The sequence below is a fragment of the Eretmochelys imbricata genome, chromosome 13, assembly GCF_965152235.1.
Source record: "Eretmochelys imbricata isolate rEreImb1 chromosome 13, rEreImb1.hap1, whole genome shotgun sequence".
In the NCBI taxonomy this organism is placed as follows: domain Eukaryota; kingdom Metazoa; phylum Chordata; order Testudines; family Cheloniidae; genus Eretmochelys; species Eretmochelys imbricata.
In genome coordinates, this window is record NC_135584.1 from 254,260 (window position 1) to 279,639 (window position 25,380).

General features: G+C 49.6%; 1 protein-coding gene across 2 annotated transcripts in view; it reads left to right on the forward strand.

Moving 5' to 3' along the window:
- Positions 1–2,180: 2,180 nt before the first annotated feature.
- ELMO2 (engulfment and cell motility 2) overlaps positions 2,181–25,380 on the forward strand; it is a 49,380-nt gene continuing 26,180 nt past the window's right edge. Inside the window, exons 1-8 of one of the 2 annotated variants that reach the window (XM_077831698.1) lie at positions 2,181–2,242; positions 14,969–15,103; positions 15,233–15,273; positions 15,763–15,835; positions 16,236–16,286; positions 18,644–18,825; positions 20,732–20,831; positions 25,196–25,347. In XM_077831698.1, coding sequence (XP_077687824.1) covers positions 15,026–15,103; positions 15,233–15,273; positions 15,763–15,835; positions 16,236–16,286; positions 18,644–18,825; positions 20,732–20,831; positions 25,196–25,347 — 677 coding nt within the window. In that variant the 5' untranslated portion in view covers positions 2,181–2,242; positions 14,969–15,025. Of the gene's footprint in view, positions 2,243–14,968; positions 15,104–15,232; positions 15,274–15,762; positions 15,836–16,235; positions 16,287–18,643; positions 18,826–20,731; positions 20,832–25,195; positions 25,348–25,380 lie in introns of those variants that run through there. The other variant, XM_077831699.1, reaches the window with a different exon arrangement.

Sequence of the window (25,380 nt, forward strand, 5' to 3'; positions counted from 1 at the left end):
ATGTAATAACCATCAAGAAAGCCAGAGCTAAGAAACAATTTCTTGAGCAAGAGCTTAACTTAACAAACGGTTGTTTGAAGGAAGTTGGCACTGGCCTTTCTGAAAGAAAAGTTCCTCTTCCATTTTTAAATATATTTAAAATGTGCATGATATTTGTAGTAAATAAATCAGACAGAATTTTTGACATGTCTACATTGTGGAAGTGGTCAAGAGATGCAACGTCCCTGTTTTAGGAGCTGTTAAATCACTCCCTCCTGAATTATTCTGGAATATTAATTGGTTTTCCAATCTGAATGCCTGCACCGAACTGTACAAAGCAGCACTTCTTGCTGCTAGGACTAGCCAGTCTACAGTGGTTCATAGAGATCACCCACTCCTCTGAATCCCAGGAACAGTAAATTGAGTCTAGGAGACAAGAGACGCTCCAATGACAGCAATATGAAGATAACACCCAGCTTTAGAGCTCCTTTATGTTTAATACAAACATTATCGTTTCCCAACTATCCTGGTGCTTGGAGAAGCTCAGTCTCAGTGTAGAATAGCTGGCTGAAGCCAAACTAAGAGACGATGTAGGAGACTGGTGAAACGTTCAAAGCAGACTGTGAAGAGTTACAAAGAGATCTCACAAAACTGGGTGACCTGACCAACAAAATGGCGAATAAAATTAAATGTTGATAAATGCGAAGTAGTGCACATTGGAAAACATAATCCCAACTATACATATAAAATGATGGGGTCGAAATTAGCTGTTACCACTCAAGAAAGAGATCTTGGTGCCATTGTGGATAGTTGTCTGAAAACATCCACACAATGTGCAGCAGCAGTCAAAAAAGCAAACAGAATGTTGGGAATCTTTAAGAAAGGGATAGATAATAAGACAGAAAATGTATTGCTTCTATATAAATCCATGGTACACTCACATCTTGAATACCGTGTGCAGTTCTGGATGCCTCATCTCAAAAGAGATATTAGAATTGGAAAAGGTACAGAGATGGGCAACAAAAATTATTAGGGACATGGAACAGCTTCCATACGAGGAGAGATTAATAAGACTGGGACATTTCAGCTTGGAAAAGAGATGGCTGGGGGGGATATGATGGAGGTCTATAAAATCATGACTGTTGTGGAGAAAGTAAACAAGGAAGTGTTATTTACTCCTCAAACACAAAAACTTAGGGGTCACCAAATTAAATTAATAGTCAGCAGGTTTAAAACAAACAAAAGGAAGTATTTCTTCACACAGTGCACAGTCAACCTGTGGAACTCTTGGCCAGGGGATGTTGTGAAGGCCAAGACTATACCAGGGTTCAAAAAAGAACTAGATAAATTCATGGAGGATAGATCCATCAATGGCTATTAGCCAGGATGGGCAGGAACAGTGTCCGTAGCCTCTGTTTGCCAGAAGCCAGGAATGGGCAACAGGAGATGGATCACTTGATGGATCACCTGGTCATTCCCTCTGGGCACCTGTCCTGGCATTGGCCCCTGTCATCAGACAGGATACTGGGCTAGATGGACCTTTGGTCTGACCCAGTATGACCGTTCTGATGTTCTTATGATACTGGTGGCTAAAGGGAGGCACGTAACATCACACCTCACTGAAGGTACCAGCCCCAGATCACTATGTTAGATCACAACCTCAGAGGGTATCTGGACTCCTGGCTGTTTCTGACTACCCCACAAGCTACAGAGACAAAAATCACCCAGTACCACCAACTGCTGCAGGAGTCTCTGTCCCTCCCGTCAGATGCCAAATCGTCATCCATGCTTTCGCCTTAATGACTGCAATGCACCACCCTGCTTCTCTTTCTCATCCAGCCTCCCCCCTCCTTCGCTCCGGCCTCGCATTCCTCTGCCCCCCGCTGCCATCCAGCCGGCTCACTTATTCCCCGCCCCGGCCTACGCACCCCCGCTCAGCGGCGCCCCCTCCCCACCTTGCCCGCTCAGCATGCCCCATGCCCCCAGCCCGCCACCGGCCCCATCCCCGGGGGGTCAGCCACAGGCCGGGCCTTAGCCCGCGGCGGGCAACGGCGGCGGGCGGGACCCGCTTGTCCGCAGAGCGATGAACGGCTGGGTTACGAGCCTCCCCGTTCGTCTGAGTGACAGACAGGCCTCCTGTCCAATGGGAGGCACAGGGGGCTGCGTGACAAGCAGAGGCTGCAATGGGGCTGGTCGCGGCCCTGGGGGCGGGTCTGCGCGCCTGGAGGCGGGTCGCGACGGGGACTGGGAGCCGCCGGCTCGGGTGAGAGGTGGGGAGCGGGGACACTGGGGCGGGAGGGCCGTTGGGAGCGGGGGGTGGTGGCCGGGATGGGGGGCTGGTGCCTGGGCCAGCTGGGGGCCGTGGGACAGAGTGGCTGGGGGCCGGAGGCACTGCCCGGGATGGGGGATGTTGGGGGGCTGGTGCTGCGGTTGGGGGCCGGTGCCTGGGCTGGTGCCGGGGTGGGGGCCGGTGGGGGGCTGGTGCCTGGGCCAGCTGGGGGTTGTGGGACAGGGTGGCTGGGGGCCGGAGGCACTGCCCGGGATGGGGGATGCTGGGGGGCTATGGGTGGGGGGTTGGGAGCTGGTGCCTGGGCCAGCTGGGGGCCGTGGGACAAGGTGGCTGGGAGCGGGAGGCACTGCCCGGGATGGGGGATGTTGGGAGGCTGGTGCTGCGGTTGGGGGCCGGTGCCTGGGCTGGTGCCGGGGTTGGGGGCCGGTGAGGGGCTGGTGCCTGGGCCAGCCTGGGGCCGTGGGACAGGGTGGCTGGGGGCCGGAGGCACTGCCCGGGATGGGGGATGTTGGGGGGCTGGTGCTGCGGTTGGGGGCCGGTGCCTGGGCTGGTGCCGGGGTGGGGGGCTGGTGCCTGGGCCAGCTGGGGGTTGTGGGACAGGGTGGCTGGGGGCCGGAGGCACTGCCCGGGATGGGGGATGTTGGGGGGCTATGGGTGGGGGGTTGGGAGCTGGTGCCTGGGCCAGCTGGGGGCCGTGGGACAGAGTGGCTGGGGGCCGGAGGCACTGCCCGGGATGGGGGATGTTGGGGGGCTGGTGCTGCGGTTGGGGGCCGGTGCCTGGGCTGGTGCCGGGGTGGGGGCCGGTGGGGGGCTGGTGCCTGGGCCAGCTGGGGGTTGTGGGACAGGGTGGCTGGGGGCCGGAGGCACTGCCCGGGATGGGGGATGCTGGGGGGCTATGGGTGGGGGGTTGGGAGCTGGTGCCTGGGCCAGCTGGGGGCCGTGGGACAAGGTGGCTGGGAGCGGGAGGCACTGCCCGGGATGGGGGATGTTGGGAGGCTGGTGCTGCGGTTGGGGGCCGGTGCCTGGGCTGGTGCCGGGGTTGGGGGCCGGTGAGGGGCTGGTGCCTGGGCCAGCCTGGGGCCGTGGGACAGGGTGGCTGGGGGCCGGAGGCACTGCCCGGGATGGGGGATGTTGGGGGGCTGGTGCTGCGGTTGGGGGCCGGTGCCTGGGCTGGTGCCGGGGTGGGGGGCTGGTGCCTGGGCCAGCTGGGGGTTGTGGGACAGGGTGGCTGGGGGCCGGAGGCACTGCCCGGGATGGGGGATGTTGGGGGGCTATGGGTGGGGGGTTGGGAGCTGGTGCCTGGGCCAGCTGGGGGCCGTGGGACAAGGTGGCTGGGAGCGGGAGGCACTGCCCGGGATGGGGGATGTTGGGGGGCTGGTGCTGCGGTTGGGGGCCGGTGCCTGGGGTGGTGCCGGGGTTGGGGGCTGGTGGGGGGCTGGTGTCTGGGCCAGCTGGGGGTTGTGGGACAGGGTGGCTGGGGGCGGGAGGCAGTGCCCGGGATAGGGGGAGGGGGTGTCAATTTTGTTTATAGCAAAGTGCCTCAGCACAGGGAGCCTGCTGGGTTTAACCAGCTACCATGAGGGGAGCTGGGTACTTCAAGGCAGCTGCAAGACGGAAGCTGGGGCCTGGGGGCCTTGCAGAGGGCTGGGTGCCAGGTGGGTTGAGGGAGCCCCAGCATCGGTGTGGGCATTGTTTGTGGCAGTGTTCACTCAGTGCTGCCTGGACCTTGCTGGCTGAACTTGCCTCTATGCAGTGCCAGAGAATAACCCTTTGGGCCCCACCTTGCCCTGTGCTGGGTCTGTGCTTTCCTTGGTGTTAGTAACCTTAAGTGTAGCACTGTCCAACCCCATGGATCACAAACCAGAAATTGATCCACATGTGGGGGAGGGCATGGTACCAGTTTCACAGCACCACTCATCAAAACTTTACAAGGAATTGGGTTGATGTGTGTGTGTGTGTAGCTAGAAAGTAGTTACTGAAGTTAGGATTGGGACAGGACACCAGAGCTTTGGTCTTTTCTCTCTAAGAATGCACTCACGGCACCTCTTGAGTGGACCAGAGGGAAGATAGCCCCCACCACCACCACCACTTCCTGCCACGTCTAGATGTTTCTTGGAGATCTCTCATCAAAATACCAAACAAGCCGAATCCTATTTATCTTGTAAGATCCAATGTGATCACAGCCTGCAGTGGTGTGGCTGGAATTCTTATCTCACAATGAGCCTGAGTTTGTCCTACCTGACATATGCTTTTCCAGGTTTTCTTGCACGTGTGCGCACACACTCTGCACCATCCTTAGTTTCTTTTGCAAATTGCCTCATTGTGTGGTTCAGTTATTTGGTATTGTTTCTTCCTTTGGCTTTAGAACAGCCATTCTGTCAATTCTTTGTCAATTCTAAGCTGTGTATCCTATTGAGAAAGTGCTTGAGAGAGTTCAGAGCTCCTGCATGCCAGCCTGGGCCTGCTTGATTTATGTGGAAAGCTCCAACAGAGCTATTGAAAACCACATAATACAGAACCTGCACTGCTAGAAGTTTATCATGCACCATTGATAACAATTGCTGTTAGTAAGATCTCTCAGCAGCATTGGACACAGTGACCCATGACATTCTCTTCTTTAGACAGAAGTCAATTCTTGGTCCTTCAGGCTGTCCCTGGCTTGATCTGAATCTTTGTTGTCTAAATGTTTCCTGTTCTTTCACAAAGTCATTGGAGCTCAGAATCTGCTTTATTCTGTGGTGGTGTCTCTCAGGCACCTGTTTCAGATCCTCACTTGGGGTTGTGTTGACATGTTCCTGCTTAGTCCCCATTATATGGAAATATGCAAGCTACCTTTCTATAAATATGCAGACAATATTCAGTTATACATCACCTCACAGTCAGATTATCAAGGTACACATCTGTCTTTGTCTTGTAGTTTGTGTAGCATTAAGCAATTGTTGGTGCATAATTTTATTAAAGCCATCCAGAGTAAACCCAATGTTTTGCTGATAGTGTCCAAGTCTTTGCAGGGAGTCACTTTGGTAATCTCATTTGATAATGCCATTATGACTCCATTTTAAAGTTTTAAAAGTCTGGAGCACCAGATTTATCCATGGGCCTAAATATCGCGTTTTACCATTTGGGGAATACTTGCAGGCTGTGACTGCTGCTCAGGGCAAATGAACTACTGTTGTTAAACGCTCTTTGACTATCTTGATTAGATTTGATATTTTTGTTTTCTGGGACTGCAGCCTATCCCCTGTCACCTCAGCATACACATGGCACAGGTCACACACATTATCCCAACTGTACAGTCTTGAGTCTGACTTCTTGTTAATTTGCAAATACATTTAAAATTCTTCTTTTGACAGTTCAGCTCCCTGGAGAAGCAGCTTCAGTCTAGTTGGTCAGTATTAATTTGTTCTGAGCATTAACCTGCCTTCTCAATCAGCAGAGTATTTAGATTGCTTTTGAGGTGGATGATAGCTATATCCCTTGCCTGTGGAATATGCTTCCGGCTAAAAATCCACAGTTCTTTTAAATATGGCAATTGATTAAGTAGATTTGGTACCGTACATCATTATTGTGCATCCCTGAAGCTGTACTATGCACAACACTTGCTCAGAGAAGTTTTTGGGAGGCAGCTTTTTAAGATGAATTTTGTACCAAACTCCAGGTTCTGCTGACGCATCCTACAGCATTTCTCTCCTTGCCCATCTGTCTGGTTTGTATTGTTCTCCTTCTTTTTCTAACTCTCCTCCCTTTTTATCTGTGACTAGGTATCTACATCTTTCGTATGAAGTATTTTCTATCCAATCATCTTGCAAGAGGCAGGTTAAAACAAATACATCCGAGTATAGACTTATTATAGTCAAGTGTCATTTGAGAAAGATGTCCAGTGCAAACTTCTGGCAGTTATAATACGCAGCCTCTCTGAGAAAGTTATAAGGGTGCTAGGAGGTAGAGGGACGCAGAGGAAGCTAAGTCTAGGACATGTATGAGATGAGTTCTCTAGAGAAGAGGTAAGTTTCTCTTTGTTTCTTTCTGGATTGAGGTGAGGGAGAAGATATGGGATACTGGAAAAAAGCCCTAAGGTGGGACTGTAGTGCAGCATAGGCTTTCTTCAGCTACTTTGTTTTTCCCTGCCCCTACTCTGGACAAGAGAACAATCTGCCGTGAGTTTCCCTACTAGACATGTCCTCACCCCTTTGTTGTGGGGAGCTTGTTGTCTGTTGGTAGTGCCAACTGGGGACTTTCTGAGAATCTCCTAGTAAGTTATACCGCATCCAAGGATTTTCAGAAGCTGGAGCTATTCATTGTTTAGGGGTTTCAGCCATGCAGTTTATTTTCTTTTGTTGCTCTTTTCTTCCTCTTCATTTTTATTCTGTGTGCAACACATTCAGCTCTCTCTTCATAAAGCAAAGGAAATGGAGCTTTTGAATAGGAGAATTAATTCTATTTGGAGTGTAGCAGTCTTCTAGATTTGCTGCTTCCCAGAGCAGAAGCTTTTTGAACAGAGTATTGTGAGCTTCTCTGCTGATTGCCTCTCCACTTTAGCCTCCCCTTCCCTCACTGCTTTATTTGAAGACATTTCTCCAGTGAGGTACCTGCACATAGTAAATGAATCTTTAATTAGTTTTGACGAGGCTCTTATCTCCCCACAAGAAATTTGTAAATCATCGTGCAGTCGCGGAGTGCGTTGTAAGAGACTGCTAACTGTCTGATAGTAATAATCACACATGCTGCTTTCCAAGAGTTTCAAAACTGAGATCTTACTAGGTATAGCTGAACTTCCCCTAACTCTGCAAAACTTCATTCCAATTTAAAATACACCATCTCTCACCTGTGGGGTTGGTTTTTGTTAAGCCATACAGTGAAGCCTGTTTGGAAGACCACCTGCATTAAGCAATCCCCTGTATTTAGGTGTTGATCCAAAGTATTGCCAGTATATTGAGCTTTGTTTCTCCTGCGTTAGAAAGCTTCTTCTGCTGCATCGTTGGTTTTTGTGGGTCTCTTGAGTGATATGTCTGTATAGCACATTGTTATACCTGTACAAACCTTCCACTGACTATTTCATAAACTGCTGGGATTCTTCTCATGCTCCATGTCTGGTCATTTCACCTTTGATGCTTGTCTGTCTTCCTTGGGTGTCCCTGTACAGTCTGCAGCGGGACTGTTTAAAGGCTTTGAATAAGTTGAGTCCACTATATACACAACTGTACATAAGGAGTCGTGTTCCTGAGCTTTGTTTTAGTTTTGTACATGTGTCTCTTATAAAAGGGGAAATAGTTTAATATAATTTCTGCTGACGTATTTTTAAAGTGCGGATTTACTGAAAGCATCCTTAGCCCAAAATGCAGATATGGCTCAGCTGTCTCTGGGAGCTCTGCAGTGACCTCTGTAGTGCTGCCTAATTGTAGAGCATGATCTATTTATAACCCTGAGAATTTCCCCTTCCTGTTGAATTGTTTCATCTTAATCTGCACTTCCACTTCCAGAATGACCCACATTCCTCACAGGACGAGAAAAGGAGCCAGAGACTTATAGGAGACCCCCACCTGGGCACCTCACAGTCTTACCCAGAATTTTGCTCCACAGCTCTTGCACATAATAAATTCTGTTTCTCTCTACATCCCAGTATGAGTTTCTTCCCTCACAGCCTGTGAATCCTGGAGATGCCATCTTTCCGTGGCAACTGGTAACGAGGTCCCAAACACAGGATTGTGATTTCCCTGCAAGGAATGGCAGAAGAGGAAGGAGGAATATTATTCAAACGCAAATCTCTTTTCCAGCTATAGTGAAACCAGGAGATGCGGGGAGGTGGCTAGAAATATTAGGAAAGTCAGTTCCCTACAAATTCCAGCTCTTTTCAGCTTGTCTTCTGTTTGTCCTTCTCTCTTGTATTCATATAAGCATGTTTCATGGTCAGGATACATTCCAGTTAAATTAATTGCAGATATAATAGTTATAGGACTTGCATGCTACAGATTTAGACAGTTGAGGAAACCTTCCTTGAACCTGCTCTACCTCTCTTGCTGTGCATTTAATACTGGCCCAAGTTGGTCAAAGTGGGGTTGGTCTGGTTGTTTGTTTATGGGAGCAGTAGTTATTTGTTCAGGGAGCCCAGGCTGAGGTCTGCAACAGGCCCCAGGCCTAACCCTAGCCCAGGAATCCCTGCCCTTAGTAACCCTGACTCTAGCCAGGAGAGTCCTACCCTCAGTAACCCTAACACTAGACTGGGGGAACCCAATGGGCCTCAGGTGTTTTTTAGCACTCGCTTCCTATGACTAGGATTTCCCAGACTTCTGGGGCCTAGTTAGGTATTGATTGGAGAGCAGGAAATAAGGATCCCATGTCAGTTGTGGGAAGTTTTCATCCCTGCCTATCACTGACCTTTGTGGATGAGAACCTGCATGTTAGGTCCCACAGGCTTGGAGTTGTTCTGGAAACCATGTATTGTCTCTGGGGACCTGTGGGGTGGTGCTGCTCCTTGTACCCTAATCACAGTAAATGTAGATAAAGGCTTAGTTGATAATTTGCTCTTGTGTCTGACTCTGGCTGCTGCTGCATTGTGACTCTCTGACAGATGACGCTTCTTGAAGCTGTTCGGAGACACAAGAAGTGAGGCTGAGACTCTGTCTTGATGGGTTCTAAGCAGGATGAGGAGAGCTCTGTAATGGATTTCTCTGGTTGGAGGTGCAGAGTTCCCCCGCCTCAGCAGGTTTTCTTGGGTCTATATTTCAGTCCTCACCCTTACTATCATTGCAGTTTACTGGACTTTAAGGGAATCCAGGCTTCAAGGCATCAGCCCCTTGTTACAGTGGTCAGGAAGGGCACTCCCGTTATGTGTAGCACTTGCTCATGGGGTAGATTTCCTTCTTCCTCTGAAATAACCAAGATTAAAATGTCTGACAGAGGGCTTAAGGCTGAATGCAGTGTGGATCTGGACATTCAGCTGTCACACTTCAGAGAGACGCTCATTTTTGGTAGTTTTGAGTTGGGCACTGGGCACTTTAGCATCCTCCTGCCATTAGGAATTTGGTCCTGAGTTCTGGAATCTGTTTCACTGTCAGGAAATGAGACTTGTGAGCAGAGCACTTTTCTCAGTGTGTCTGTATTGCCAAAACACCGGTAATTGTGATTAACACACTGTAAACTATGCACAGAGTTTGCACCAGTTAATTTTCAGTATTCCCAGCCCTCTCTATTGGTCACAAGAAATCAGCTTATGCAAGGGACTGAAACTTCATGCTTTGTTAGGGAAGAAGGGGCAGTCCCACTGTCCCAGGGATCTTAAGGGTGTGCACCTTCATTCTTCTGTGTGCTATTAGCTGTCTGGTCATCCCTTGTTCAGGGTGCCCACATGGAAATGCCTGGATCTGTGCTGGGTTCTCTGGCTAACAATAACAGTGTTTCTTTCTGAGCCTCTGCTTCAGGAGAGGCTTTTGCATTGAGAGGAGCAGGACAGATGGGACCATAAAGGTGCCAGTAGCAGCCTAATTACTCAGGAGAAAGGCTGGAGACCATTTGGCTAGGCAGAGTTGTTATGGATACTACCCTCAACAGCCTCAGAACTGGTTATGTAGCTTCCTTCCCAGCCAGCCTGGGCTGTCTTCTCTCAGATATGCCTGGGCCTGAAGCATCATTATTCTGTTGCTCCCAAAAGGCAAGTGATATGTCGGTATTTCCTGCATGCCCTGGTATGTCCCAGCCATGGAACAATGTGCATCCCTGCTTCTGGCAAGGTTCATGGTCCCTAAATTCTCTGACCTACCCAGCTCAGATAAAAGGATCCTGCTGACGGAGCAGGGCTCAGCCTACAGACTGCTCTGAGCTTGTGACACCAGAAGCATGTCAGAGCTCCCTCTGGGACATATTTTCACAATGTTAAAATGATGTTGTGAACAGCAGAGACCCAAGCTGAAGGGGTAGGAAGGAGCCGGGTGTTTGCCTTCTCCAGTGAGAGACAGGGAAGGGTTAAGACAAAACCCTACCATAAAATGGGAGAACATTAACACACAGGCAGTGGCAGCGGCAGCCCATGGCAACAGGACAGTGGTGTGCTGAGGCGGCATCTTAAGCAGAGAGTGAGAGGGGGGTGCTTTTATCCAGCATTCTCTCTCTCTCTGAACTGGTCCATGGCTGTGGTCTGCACTGGGCTTTTCTAAATGCTTCTCTAATTGAATTCTCAGGTGAGTTTTAATTCCTTCCTGTGATTCCACAGGAAGGTCTAAAAGAGGGGACTGTGGCGAGGTGAGGATATCTTGCTTGGTGTCCTGTCCTGTCCTGCAGGGACATCCAGTTCTGTTTGTTATCCCAATGAGGGAGGTCGAGTCCTGATCCAAAGGGAGTCTTGGAAAAGGATGTGGCTCCCTCCAGTGGCCCCAGCTGTGTTGCCTCCAGCATTAGGGGATGAAATAGCAGACATTGTTCTTGTGCTGGAGAGAATGGACCTGGCAACTTTTATCTACAGTGCATGGAATTGGGATAGGCATTCCAGCTACTTTCTTGTCATGTTGTCTGAATGGCCTGGTTCCATCTAGCTGGGCATGTGACTCCTGTTGAGGTTTTGTTTCCCATTCACTGCGGTGCTGTGCTATCTCTGCACTTATGATCAGTTCCTTCTCAAAGGATAGATGCTCAGGCCGGCATTCCTGTGGAAAGTGGAAGATGTTCTGTGTGTATCTTTGAGATTAAATCAAGTGCTGTGCCTGTTTAATATCAGATCTCTCCTTTGCGGAGAGGATTACACTCCAGGAGCCTGAGAAATCCTTCCTGGGTATGTGACGGGTGTACCAGCGTCTCTGAAAGCCGTGCTGGCGTTCGTGCTGCACCTGCCCTTTGAAGACCTCTTAGTTCCCTTGCAACTTTCCACTGAGCCCTCATGATGTTTTTGTCTTGATGTATTGGCAGAGCCCTCTGCTTCTGAAGGTGTTTTCCAGATTATGCTGTTCAATTTGCATGGCAATCATGCGAGGTTCCTCCGTTTGTGGAGATCTCACTGATTCAGTCCATGCTCCACTCCCATCAGAGCAGCTGTTATGTGTGGGTTGTACTTGTGAATGGCAGGGTTTAGCAATGCACTCTGCACCCAGAATATCCTGTTTCCATGAGCACTTGTTCCCCTTCCATTGGAGACACTAACTGGGAAAGCAAATGCCAATCAGCATTAATTGTTGGAATACCTATAGCTGGGCCTTTTCCTGCCTAGCCCCAGTTCCGGCTAGCAGAGCAGATGTTGCCTTTTCTGTTCCACTAGTGTTGCTATAGGATCTGAGATTGTACATCTCTTATTGCAGAGGGTTGAAGGCTTGAAGACTGGTAGAGTTGGGTTTTGCAAGGAGCTGATGTAACCAGAAAATGGCATGACCAGGTCACAAGTGCGTCATCATAATAGGCACTTTTCTGCATCAGTTGTTTTCTTCCTCTCTGTGTCACTAGTCATTCACTCACAGAATCCCACTGACTCCTAGGCTTTTGGGAGCGGACACTGGAAATAGAGGGAGAGGCCCGGAGGTGCAGGGCTGGTCATTCATTGCTACAAGGAAATGCAGCAGAGCAGGCAAACCTCTGCTGCAAAGGCTGCCAGCATCTCTTCAACACTCCCAGTCTACATGTCCTGGCCTCCACTTCTCTAAGAGATCAAGGAAATCATCCTCATGCATTCATCGTAAGGCTGTGTTCCAGTTCTGCAGGTGGCTGTGACATTGCCTCTCAGTCTAAGAGTGGCAGTGGGCTGCCCCCAGGTTCTGGCTCCATGGAGAAATCACTTTGTACTCCAGATGCTTTTTACCCATCTCCTGCTAGGTCTTGCCTGAGGGGGAGAGACCTCTGTGCTGGGGACTGATTTTGCAGGCAGCACCTTGTCTTTCCCTTTGGGGAGAGGCTGTTTTTTCTATGACAGTTCAGATCTCACATAGGCTGTTTGAAATCTCCCAGCCTGAGAGCGAATGGTGGTGCTGGGGCCCACATTACATGTGGTTAGTGACCACAGCCCTGTGGGAGGGAGACAGGCAGCCTCCAGCCTGCAAAAGCAACTGTATTACAAACTGAAAAGAGAGGAACCAAGCAATAGCATCTCACAGAATTGCAGCCTGCCACTGATAGAGCACAGACTTGCATGCCAGACTTGCATGCCACAGGGGATTGAACCCTAGACACCATGCGACATTCAGACCTGGGCAGGTCCTGGGCTGTCCTGGGTCAGAGCCTGACACCCTGGCAGCTGCTGGGTGTAACCGTAGCTCTGGCGGAAGCTCACAGTTCAGCTGTATCTGTGCCTGGCATGGTGATGAAGCACAGCCACACTAAGGGTGTGGGGTGGAGATGTTGCTGTGGCTCTGTCTAGGAACCTGCTTATGTGCCTGGTGTGGGTCAAGAAGTTGACCATTAGTCTCTTTCCCTGACAGGCTGGTGGTTATTAATGTTGCTGAAGCATTTAATCTTTTTCAAAGTTCCCATGTCCCCAGAGCAGTGGGTGCAGCTTGCAGCTGCTCGGAGTGGGAAAGGGCCTAATGCTCAGTCTGCACTTTCCCCCCTTCACCCGCTCTTTCGCTGCACACTGATGACAATTAGGCTCTGTAAGCTCCTTATTTCTCTTGCACCATGACCCAAATACAGACTGGGAGCCTGTGGTAGGAGTTAGCAGAGGGTTTTGTTGTGCTGATTATCCTGACCTAAGTGTCATAGCTCTGCAGAAATAGTGACAGCAAGTCCCTAACCTCTGTTACCCAGGCTTCTTGGGCAGAGCAAGGCCAGGGGGCTCACTGCTGAGACCTGCAACTCCCCAACCCTGCTCTTTTCTCGGCATGAAGCTGTAGCCTGGTAACAAGTTATTTTCTCACCTGGTTTCTGAAAATCATTTCTCTCCTGGGCACCAGCCCTGGCTGCACAGTTGTGACTGGTCTGTTTGTGTTGAACTACCTAGCCACGGGGGCAAGCAGGGAGTGGGCTAGGGAACCTCCAGCGCTGCGCAGACAGGATTGGGTTGACATAGCTATTCATCTTTGCAGGAGGGCCCAGGGCAAGTGTCTGAGTCATATCCAGCTGTCATTTTCTTTGCTATACTGAGTGGTTTGTCTCCATCCAGCTCTTAGTGGACTATGTGTCCAGTACACAACCACCACCACAATTAGCAGTGCTCGGCCTCTTCAACAGCCAAGGACTTAATGGGTCACAGAGACTCAACTTGCCTCTGGGGCCATTCCAGTCAAAACTGAGATGTACGTGTGGGTGTGGAATCTTGCCCTGCTGTGACCTGTGTTATATCTGCCCTCTCACTCTCTGGGGCTGTTCTTCTGGCTCCTTCAGCTGAATTAAATATACTTGGAAATGTACAAGAGAGAAATCTTGACAATCCTATATGAGCATCTTGAGAGTCATTGAAAAGGAGATAAAATTGGTGCAGCAGGCCTTTGTGCACCAGGGGCCAATGCCTGTTGCTAAGGCATAAAATCTCATAATGTACAATACCATACTCTGTAAAATGGTACCCCTGACTTCTAGCTGGGGGAACACTTGAGGAGTCTTGTCCTAGCTCAACGCATTTACAGACTCAGGCTATGTCTACACTACATCATTTACAGCTGCGCCACTCTAGAGCTTCTGGTGAAGACGCTCTAAGTTGACTGGAGAGAGCTCCCCTGTTGGCTTAATAATTCCTGCCTCCACGAGAGAGAGTAGCTATGTCAGTGGGAGAAGCTCTCCCGTTGGCATAGCGCTGTCTACACTGGCACTTAGGTTGGTGTAATTTATGTTGCTCAGGAGTATAATTTATGTCGCACACACCCCTGAGTGACATAAATTATACTGAAGTTGAGGCTGAGGGAGCTGGGATTGTTTAGCCTGCAGAAGAGAAGAATGAGGGGGGATTTGATAGCTGCTTTCAACTACCTGAAAGGGGGTTCCAAAGAGGATGGCTCTAGACTGTTCTCAATGGTAGCAGATGACAGAACGAGGAGTAATGGCCTCAAGTTGCAGTGGGGGAGGTTTAGATTGGATATTAGGAAAAACTTTTTCACTAAGAGGGTGGTGAAACACTGGAATGCGTTGCCTAGGGAGGTGGTGGAAACTCCTTCCTTGGAAGTTTTTAAGGTCAGGCTTGACAAAGCCCTGGCTGGGATGATTTAACTGGGAATTGGTCCTGCTTCGAGCAGGGGGTTGGACTAGATGACCTTCAGGGGTCCCTTCCAACCCTGATATTCTATGATTCTATGATTCTAAGTAATTTGTAGTGTAGGCAGCCTCCTCCTTTAAAGTATGAATGCTGAGCTTGTTATGATTCTGAATCCATGTGACCAAAACATTAAGACTGCAATGGTATTTGCACAGGAATTGGGGGTCCCTTATTCCTTGGGGGAGTATGTGCAACACCTTTCTGATCTCTGCCATGGTACTTATTGCAGGGCATGGACATTCAGTGTTCTGTGTTCATTTCGTGAAAGCCCCTGGTAGGATGGACCATATGGGACCCTTCACTCTCACTGTCAGCCAGAGGGGCAGTCTGAGGTCCCGTAGGAGATGGGGTAGAACAATTGTCACGTAGGGCAACACTGGTGGGTGTGCTCCAGAGACTGCCTGGATGTGTCCTATCCAAAGGCCGGACCCTGCTTCACACAAGATGGTCCTCCTGCAGGTGCTCAGGTGCTGTGGGGATGGGTGCAATATAGGAACCCAAATGGATCCAAAAGAGCTGCTCACCATCTCCCCTTTCCACAGGTTTGGGGGTGGATGCTGTCTCCCCCATCTCAGAAGGAACTGGAGTAGTCTGGAGCCATGCCACCACCCATGGACATTGTGAAAGTGGCTGTTGAATGGCCTGGAGCCAATGCCCAGCTGCTTGAAATAGACCAGGTGAGAGCTGGGTGCAGGAGAGGAACTTGGAGCATGGTGCTGAAACATGGGGAAACAGAATCAGGAAGCTTCCCTTGTGGCTGGGAGAAAGGGTCACTGCTGAGCACTATCTCTCTCTTTCTGTTCTAGAAAAGGCCCCTGGCGTCCATTATCAAGGAGGTCTGTGATGGGTGAGTCTGGCTTTCTGGAGGCCCTGCTGCAGCAGAGCAGTCACCCTGCTGGGCCTGGCCTTTCACATATCCTACCAGATGTGCTGTTGGCACAGTGTGGACTGCCTCCCTCCAGGCTTCCCAACCTGGACATGGGGCAGGCCCAGGGCTCTAGCTGGGAGCGTGAACTCCTGGGTAACGGGATCCCCTGCTGTGTATGTTTGTACCCTGATACTCAGGGCTCCTGAGGCTTGGCCTGGCCTCCTCTAAGGTTTCTGCAGTCTAGGCCTTCACAGAGTTTCTCTCAGCTCCTGGTTTTATTCAGGCTGAGATCCCACCTTCTCCCTCCTCTTCAGAAACCACAATCTTCTCACTGGGGCTTCTCTCCAAATCTCCATTTTTTTCCACTTAGAGCAAGCCACCCCTAGTCCAAGTCCTAGCCCTGGACATGGGTGGTGGCCTGTTAGAAGGAAGAGACAGGGCCTTATGTGTCATCTTCCCCCCTGCCAGGTGGTCGCTGCCAAACCCTGAATACTATACCCTGCGATATGCAGATGGGCCCCAGCTGTACATCACAGAACAGGTCAGTATGGGGGGATGGTGTGATGGTCCCCAGGGAAGGGGTTTGAAGGAGTCTCTACGTTGGCCAGCAATGAGCTGCAGCTGTCCCCATTACTGGGAGAGGTTTTGCCCCATTCCCCTCTATGGCCACTAAACATGGAAACTTACATTAACCAGTGCAGTCCCAACCCTTCTTCCCCTTTCCCCTACACCTGCTTGGGCACAGTTGTCCCATGCCCCAACTTCCCCTTCCTCCCCACAACTCACTTTTGAGCACAGGGACCTTATGGTCCAACATAACTCCTTTTCCTCCATGTGTATGTGGCTGCATACACACATGCATAGATGCACAGGTCCATGGCCAACTGCATTTCGCCATCACCACCTCATGCTGCTCAGATGTTTCTCTTTTCTCTTTGCAGACTCGCTGTGACATTAAAAATGGGACCATCCTGCAGCTGGCTGTCTCCCCGGTATATGCCTTCCTTCAGTTGTTTCTCTGCCATAAGCTCATTCCAGCCACTCAGCACCCTGCTCCTCCTCCCGGGACTGAGCCTACTCCTGCTGCTTGGTGGACTAAACTGAAAGATGGTGCCCCCTATGAACAGCAGTTTAGCTCCAAGCAGGAAGAGCCAGCTTTACTGATTTACTTACAAGAGAAAAATAAATAGTTTGAGTGACTTGACCCATTGCATTGCATCCCTCGTGATGTGATGTAACCCCACAATTTCACCCAATTAGCTCCTCCTGCCTCCACACTTCTCTTGTTGCATCTTGTTTTAAATTAGAGTTTAAGTTCCTTGGAGCAAGGCCTGCGTCTTCCTGAGTGCACAGCACGCAGCACAATAGGGCCCAATCCTGAATGGATGCTGGAGACTACCACAATCATAACAGTAAAAATAAATACATTTTAAAAAGCAGCTTACACAGGGATCGCTTGTTCACCTCTGAAATGCAGCCACCTGTGGGATGGGAGATGGCAGCTGTTTTTTAACCACACAGCAAAGTAGCATACCAGTTTTGTGTGAGAAGTGGAGAAGAGTTCTATATCTTTCCAGTATGAGGACAGATGGAAAGAGGAAAAAGTGTTGGATGCATTAAAAAGCTTTAGAGAGATTTTTCTTTGGAACTAAAAGGTCTTTTGGGGCCTCATATTTCTTATGGTTCCCACTTTCAATGTCTGTACAGTAACTCCTCATTTAACGTCCTCCCGCTTAACATTGTTTCCAGGTTACATTGCTACTCCATTAGGGAACATGCTCGTTTAAAGTTGTGCAATGCTCCCTTATAACGTTGTTTGGCTGCCTGTTCTGACCACTGCTTATAAGATTCTGTGGAAGAGCAGCAACTTTACAAGGGAGCATTGCACAAGTTTCTCTTCTCCACCTCCTCCCCCTCCCTCCCAGCGCTTCCCCCGCTGCCAAACAGCTGTTTGGCAGTGCTTAGGACTTTCTGGGAGGGAGGGAACGGGGAAGCTGCCCTCCCTCCACCCGGAACTTAGGGGCTGCAGGGCCGTGGGCTAAGGGGGCCCCGGGGCCCTGGCCTGCAGCTCTAAAGCCCCTTTCGGAATGCGGCACTGCGAGACTGGGCTGGAGGACTCAGGAGGAGCAGGGGCAGCCGTGCAGCCAGCTGGCCGAAGAGAAGCGGTGGTTTCGCAGCCCCTAAAGCCCCTGCGTTCCGGGTGGTCCTGCCTGGCTGGTGTGGGGGGGGGGGGGGCGGAGCAGCTCCCAGAATCGTGGCCATGGGGGTGATGCCGCGCTGCGTGGAGCCATCTGCACACCCCCTGCACCAAACAGGAGCTGCCCCAGGTAAGTGCTCTGCACCTCCTGCCTGCCCCAGCCCTGAGCCTCCTCCCACACCCTAACTCTCTCCCAGACCCTGCACCCCCAGCCCCAGGAGGAGAATGGAGAGAAAAAGAATGAAAAATGGGGGAGGGAGGGAAGATAAAAGAGAATGCTCCCCCACGGGAGGAGCGGAGGGGGAGCGGGCAAAAATGAAGCTGAGCACAGGGTCCCACTAAGTCTAAATCCGCCACTGGAGGGAGGGGGAGGAGTGAGGAAGCACCGCGTCTCCACTCCTCCTCCTCCATCCCAGAAAGTCCTAAGTGCTGCCAAACAGCTGTTTGGTGGCAAGGAAGCGCTGGGAGCAAGGGGGAGGAGCGGGGATGCGGTGTGCTCCAGGGAGGAGGTGGAGTCGGGGTGGGGAAAGGTGGGCCTGGAGTGGAGCAGGGACGTGAAGAAGCAGGCCTGGAGCATCCCCCAGCAAAGTCAGCACCTGTTCTTCTGGGGGGAAGCTACTGCTGTGCAAGGTACTTCCTAGCATCCTTGCCTGCCTCATTGTCTGCAGCAGGCTGTGCCTGTGTGGGATAAGCCAGGGGCACCTCCCCGCCACAGTACAGTACAGTACTGTACAGTATATAGTGCCTTTTGTCTGCCCAAAACAATTTCCTTGGCATCACCCCCTGCATTTACATTAAATCTTACGGGAAAATTGGATTTGTTTAACATTGTTTCACTTAAAGTTGCATTTTTCAGGAACATAACTACAATGTTAAGTGAGGAGTCACTGTACCTACTGGAGTGGGATTGGATGATTTATCCAGCATTAGAAACGAACACTTGACCCACCTGCCAGTTGGCTGTAGTTACAGCTGAGAGCAGCATTCCTGATCCCAACGCAATCTGCCTAGACAACTAGTTTTCTGTTCTGCCAGTTCCGGTAACCCTTTGGCCTTGCTGTTTTCCTTCTGCCCATTGCTGCATCCCTGGCAGAGGCTCAGGAAGTGTCAGCAGACCCATAAGTAACTGGCAAGATCTTGCCTGTCTCCCAGTCCAGGGCAGCACGACAGCTGATGGAGAGGACCCAGTCACACAGCATGGAGGCCCGACTGGATGCCATGAAGGAACTGGCTAAACTGTCTGCAGATGTGACCTTTGCCACAGAGTTCATCAATATGGAGGGCATCACAGTGCTAACACGGCTGGTGGAAAGTGGCACCAAACTTCTGTCCCAGTAAGTATTTCTGGACTCTTGGAGCAGGGACTGGTGGGGGTGAAGAGGCCGGGGGTGAAGCAGCAACTGTCTTGGTTCCAGCAGGGATTAGGATTTTTCTAAAACATTTGTTGGCTGTTACAATGTTAAACTCAGGGTTTTATGTCAGGTATATCTGGCAACTACCAATATAACAATCACCATGAAAAACGTTTATTAAACACACAGAAAAGAGGAGAAACTGTTACAATTGTTGAAACTTAAAATGTCAGGGGGGAAACTTAATTTTAACAGTCACCGTCATTCCCTTCCACTTTAGTTATTGAGTCTTTTAGAACTCTTGCTCCTACATCTTTAGATGGATTTAAAATATGGTGTTAAATGTTCTTGCTGGGGAAAAGTCAGCAGTATATGGTCTTGAGTTGTTGAAATTGGATCTCATTCCTTTTAAGACCAAACAAGACAATCTGGCGCAAAATGGAAAAGACAGGAATAGCAAAAAAAATAAGACAGAGTGTTTTGTCTTGAAGTTTGACTGCTCAGAAATTTCAGGTACAGTGAGCACATGCCCCCATTAACCACTCAAAAGCCTGGCAGACTTTTTCCAGAGTTTATTGGCATAGTTTATAACTGCTTCTCAGGGTACAGCCGTATTGCAAAAGGTGGAATTGTTGTGGCTGACTATGCCAGACTCTTATTAGGCAGATGGCAGGAAGAGATATATGGGAAAGAGGGGAAATATGGTGGGAGAGGTAAAATGATGCACTAGGAGGAGGTGATAGCAGGAACTTCAGGTCCAAGTCTAGCTGTTGATCAGGATTCAGCTCAGCCCAATAGGGTGATGTTTTTTGGTTCCCATTGCCACCCCCTGCCTCTGATCTTGTCAGGATATCTTTTACCATCAGGACAATGAAAGCCCAGGGGTGTGATGGTTGATTCCTGGGCCGCAACAGGTGGAGAGGAGTGATGTGTGGTGGCAAAAGCAGCACTCATGATGGTGCCACTCAGTCCCTCTTCTTTCTGCCAGCTGTCCAGGTCTCAAGTGTAGCAAGTTGCCAAGTAACCCCCAGCAAAGCAGTGCACATAGAGGGGTAGTAACCCCGTCCCATCCACAGTTATTAAAACACACATCCAGTGATTCCATATATGACCATTTCCAGACACCCTTAGCTTGGTGTCAGCCTGTGACCTCCTCAAGAGTCTTGGAGACCCTGAATCCCAGCTCTTTGTGTTAAACTGATACAAACTGAATGTGTTTGATTTCCAGCTTCTGCTTTTTTATATACAGTTTTTATAACAGATCAAGCTAAACTTTTGTTGCCTTCCACCTGCTATAAAGGACTTAGGATACAGACGTCTGCGCAGCTGATCTTGGGGTCTAGGGATCCTGTCCAAGGTAGAACAGCTTGTCAGGTTGTATTGGAGAGATGAGAAGCCTTACTCTTGTATTTGTCCTGTTGTGTCTTGCTGGAGCAGCTTAGTCAGGGTGCCTCTTTAAGGAGAAATGTGGGACCCAGTCAGTGCAGAGAGGGCTATTTACAGGGACATGGATGGTGTATGTCACTTAATACTAATAATGCTTAGCATGCAAAGCACTTCACATGAGAGACCTGATCGCTTGAGCCAGTCTGGGAGCACTGCAGAAACCAGTCCAGTGTCCTAGGGATAACTCTGTACCTTGACACACAGGAGACCTAGCTGTGAGAGCTGGGGCTCAGAGCATTGCAGAGGCAGGGCAGTGGAATATCTTGCCTCTTAGTAATGAACCCCATGGCCAGTTAAGGGGCTGTGTTGAGCAGACGCTTTGGCTGGAAGACTGGGGGCGGGGTGAATCCTGTGAAGCCACAGCATTTGCTGAGTGACATGTGTCTTCTGCCCAGGCTGGTTTCTGTGTCTCCTGCAATCACACTCCCCTTCCTCCTCTCAGTTACAGCGAGATGCTGGCGTTCACACTGACTGCCTTCCTGGAGCTCATGGACCATGGCATCGTCTCCTGGGACATGGTCTCAATAACCTTCATCAAACAGGTGTGGCTCAAGGAGAAGGGGGGAGGGGGTGCTGAGTGAAGCAGCAGAGGTGTGGCATAAAGGGGAGGGGAGTTGCATATGGCAGTGGGAGGAGTGAAAAGGGGAACATGTGGTGTGGCGCACACATGACATAGGAGGAGGGGGAGAATGGGGCAGGTGCGCCATGAGCAGGGCGGAGATGTGGCATGGCCTGTGGGGAGAACAGGACATGATACGGTGGGGGAAGTGGGTGTAGTGTGGCATGGGGCAGGGAAGGGACTTGATGTGGAGGAAGGCCTGGCATAGAGTGGTGAAGTAGGGCACGTGCTGGACACATATGGTGCAGGTATGGCGTGGAAGGAGTGGGAAAGTAACAGCTTAACTCCAAACATTTCCCCAGTGGATTTTCTGCTGGAGGCTTGTCTCTGTGGCAGTTTGTGTCTGGAGTTAGCAGCGGAGGTGGAAGGGTTTCCTGCTGCCTATTCACACCCCACCTGCAGCTCTAGCACAGCCCACCCCCCGCAGCGTCACTGATGCTAGCAGAGAGTGTCACAAACCCTCTGCTGACCTGAATTCTGGTTGGGTTCCACTCTGTTCAGGAAATGGGTCTCTGTTCATGGTGGTTCCTGTAGATGCATGTTTGGTGATTGCAGCTCCAGTCTCCTGCTCAGCTGCGCAGACAGGACACAGCAGCAACCACCATTGTTATAGATGCCTGGGTTCTGCTTCTATCTGAGCTCTAAGCCCTGCTACACTAGATCACTTTTGGAGGCAGGGCTGGGATCAGAGTGGTGGGCGGGCACAGGGGCCAGGGATCAGATTATAGCCTGTGTATTCTATGGCCATGGACTCATCCACAGAATTGTGCTCCAGAATCTCAGCTTTCATTTAAAAATAAAACTGAGTTTGTAGCCCTTGTTGTTGCAGAGAAAACATGACTCTAGTGTATGTACTGCAATGCTGTCTTTCTGAGTCTGGGGACAGTCTGAAACAATAACTCCCATAAGACAGAAGACCAGAGGAACCACCAAAGTGGGTCAGATGAATGGTCCATCTAGCCCAGTATCCTGTCTTCCGACAGTGGCCAGTGCTTTAACAGGAATGAACAGACCAGGGCAATTTATCGAGTGATCCATCCCCTGTGTCCAGTCCCAGCATCTGGCAGTCCGAGGCTTAGGGACATCCAGAGCATGGGATTGCATCCCTGATAATCTTGGCTAATAGCCATTGGTGGACCTATCCTCCTTGAATGTATCTAATTCCTTTTTGAACCCAGTTATATTTTGGTCTTCTCAACTTCCCGACAATGAGTTCCACAGGTTAACTGTGCATTGTGTGAAGAGATACTCCTTTTGTTGGTTTTAAACCTGTTATGTATTAATTTCTTTGACCCCTGGTTTTTGTTCTATGTGAAGAGGTAAATAACACTTCCCTAATCACTTTCTTCACACCAGCCATGATGTTATCGACCTCTGTCCTATCCCCCCTCGGTCATCTCTTTTCCAAGCTGAATAGTCGCAGTCTTTTTAATCTCTGCTCATATTGAAGCTGTTCCATCCCCTAGTCATTGTTGCTGCCCTTCTCGGTACCTTTTCCAATTCTAATAGATCTTTTTTGAGATGGGGCAACCAGAATGGCACTCAGTATTCAAGGTGTGGGCCTACCATGGATTTATATAGTGGCATTATTATATTTTTCTGTTTTATTATCTGTCCTCCATTTTGTTAGCTTTTTTGATTGCCTCTGCACAGTGAGAAGATGTTTTCAGAGAATTATGCACAATGCCTTGAAGATCTCATTCTTGAGTGGTAACAGCTAATTTGACCCCATTGTTTTGTACGTATAGTTGGGATTTCCAGTGTGCACTACTTTGCATTTATCAACACTGAATTTCATCTTCCATTTTGTTGCCTGGTCACCCAGTTTTGTGAGATCCCTTTGTAACTCTTCACAGTCTTCTTTAGACTTAACTGTATTAAATAATTTTGTCATCTGCAAAGTTTGCCACTTCACTTTTCACCCCCTTTTCCAGCTCATTTAGGAACATGTTGAACAGCACAGGTCCCAGTACAGATTCGTGGGGGACCCTGCTATGTACCTCTGTCCATTCTGAAAACTGACAATTTAGGACCTTCCCTCTTATCCCATGGCTGCTTACTTTGCTTAAGAGCCTTTGGTGAGGGACCTTGTCAAAGGCTTCTGAAAGCCTGTATCTACTGGATCACCCTTGTCCATGTTTGCTGACTCCCTCAAAGAATTCTAATAGATTGGTGAGCCATGATTTCCCCTTACAAAAGCCATATTGATTCCTCCCCAACAAATCATGTTAATCTGTATGTCTGATAATTCTGTTCTTTACTGTAGTTTCAACCAGTTTGCCTAGTACTGAAGTTAGGTTTACCGGCCTCTAATTGCTGTAATTGAATATGGAGCTTTTAAAAAAAATTGGGATCACGTTGGCTATCCTCCAGTCATCCATCCAGTCAGTGCAAAAGCTGATTTAAGGGATAGATTACATACCACAGTTAGTAGTTCTGCAGTTTCTACTCCTGGGAAAATTCTGTGCCAAAAAAATAAAAATTCTGCACACAATATTTTAAAATTCTGCAAATTTTATTTATCAAAATAACACTAGATAATCACTCCAGTTTCAATTATTTTGGTAATTTATTTCAAAATACCTGTCAGCAAGTATGTCTGTAACAATACAGAGAAACACAAAAATTCCCCCAGGAGCAAAGAATTAAAGAAACCCCTATGACAACCCAGTTCCTATTTCTCTGCCCCACCAGCTGGAGGGGCCAGACACCCACAACTCGTCCCCCCGAGTCCAGCCGTGGGGGCCCCCCCCAGCCAATAAAGTTGAACCCCTTACTCCGCCAGAACTCGGCCACGGGGGCCCCCCAGCCTAGATACATGCCCCCTCCCCCCCAGTCCCTGAGAGCCCAGCCATGGCCACTTCCCTCCAGGAGCCCAGCCATGCTCCCCAACCCCCCAGCACAGCCTCCCTACCAGCCAGGGATCCAGAGGGAGAAACAGCCTGCTGCTTAGTCCCCGGCTTGTGTGGAGTTTCCTGCTCTCTCCTTCCCTCATGCGGAGAACTGCAGCTGCCAGGCAGGAACCCTCTAGCTCTCCCCCCACCCAACGCAGTGTCTTCTGTGTGTGAGCTGAGCAGGGCTTTGCCAGCTCCAGCAGCACCTAGTGGTGGCCAGCAGCACTGCAGCCCATGTCTGTGGGGGAAAGGAAATTATGCACAAAAAAACAATTTCTGTAAAATTCTGCATTGCGCAGTGGTGCAGAATTCCTCCAGGAGTAAATAATTTCATATTTAAGTTCCTTCAGATCGGTTGGTGAATACCATCTTATCCTGGTGATTTATTATTGTTTAATTTATCAATTTGTTCCAAAACCTCCCCTGACACCTCAATCTGGGACAGTTCCTCAGATTTGTCACCTAAAAAGAATGTCTCAGGTGTGGGAATCTCCCTCAAATTCTCTGCAGTGAAGATTGTTTCAAAGAATTCATTTAGCTTCTCCGCAACGGCCTTGTCTTCCTTGAGTGCTCCTTTAGTACCTTGATCATCCAGTGGCCCCACTGATTGTTTGGCAGGCTTCCTGCTTCTGAGGTATTTAAAAAAAATTTGCAGTTAGTTTTTGGGGTGTTTGGTAGTTGGGCCAAAATAGAATCTGAAGGCTGCCTAATTATACTTTTCCACTTGACTTACCAGAATGTGAACCATAGGTGTTGTCTGGCCCATTTTAAAAGTCAACATTAATTGTGTCACTATTCACTATTCTAGCAGAAACAACCAGCTTATATGTGTCTCCCACAATCCCAAACTGCTCCTATGCTTCCCTGGGTGCCTAGATCTCCAGCTTCTACAGTGTAGTTATTGGTTCTTGATACAAAATCCTGCAGCATGCTGCAAATAAGGATTGTAGGGATGTCAGAATCTCTTATGACTATGTGGCAGGTGCAACATGAGGCATGAGTGAGACAGCCTTACACTAAGGAAGGTTACAGACCATCTTACTCTATAAAAGCAGGAGATGCCCAGGCCACAGCCTCTCAGAGTTGGGGTAGTGTCCTTCTCACAGTTGCAGAAGCTGGACCTTCTGGGATTGTGGTGCATGTCACATGCTCCACATGGAGTGGGTTTCTCCTGCTCTGATGCAGCTTCCAGGAACAGCGTGACTCTTGCAGGCAGCTGGATGCAAGGTGAGGTGGTGCTGATTTTAAGAGTATGATGCAGTTGCTACACTTCCTTTTGGTGTTCTGAGGCCTGCCTCCTCTGCCTGCCTGTGTCAAAGCACTTTGGTATTTGGTTTGTCACACAGCCTCTGTGGTGGGCATCTTGCTGAGGTGCTGATTTCTCTGGATTTAGATTGCAGGATATGTGAGTCAGCCCATGGTGGACGTCTCTATTCTTCAGCGATCCCTGGCCATCCTAGAGAGCATGGTGCTGAACAGCCAGACTCTGTACCAGAAGATAGCGGAGGAGATCACTGTGGGGCAGCTCATTTCTCACCTCCAGGTGTGAGTATCCAACAACCCAGAGTGGAGAGATCT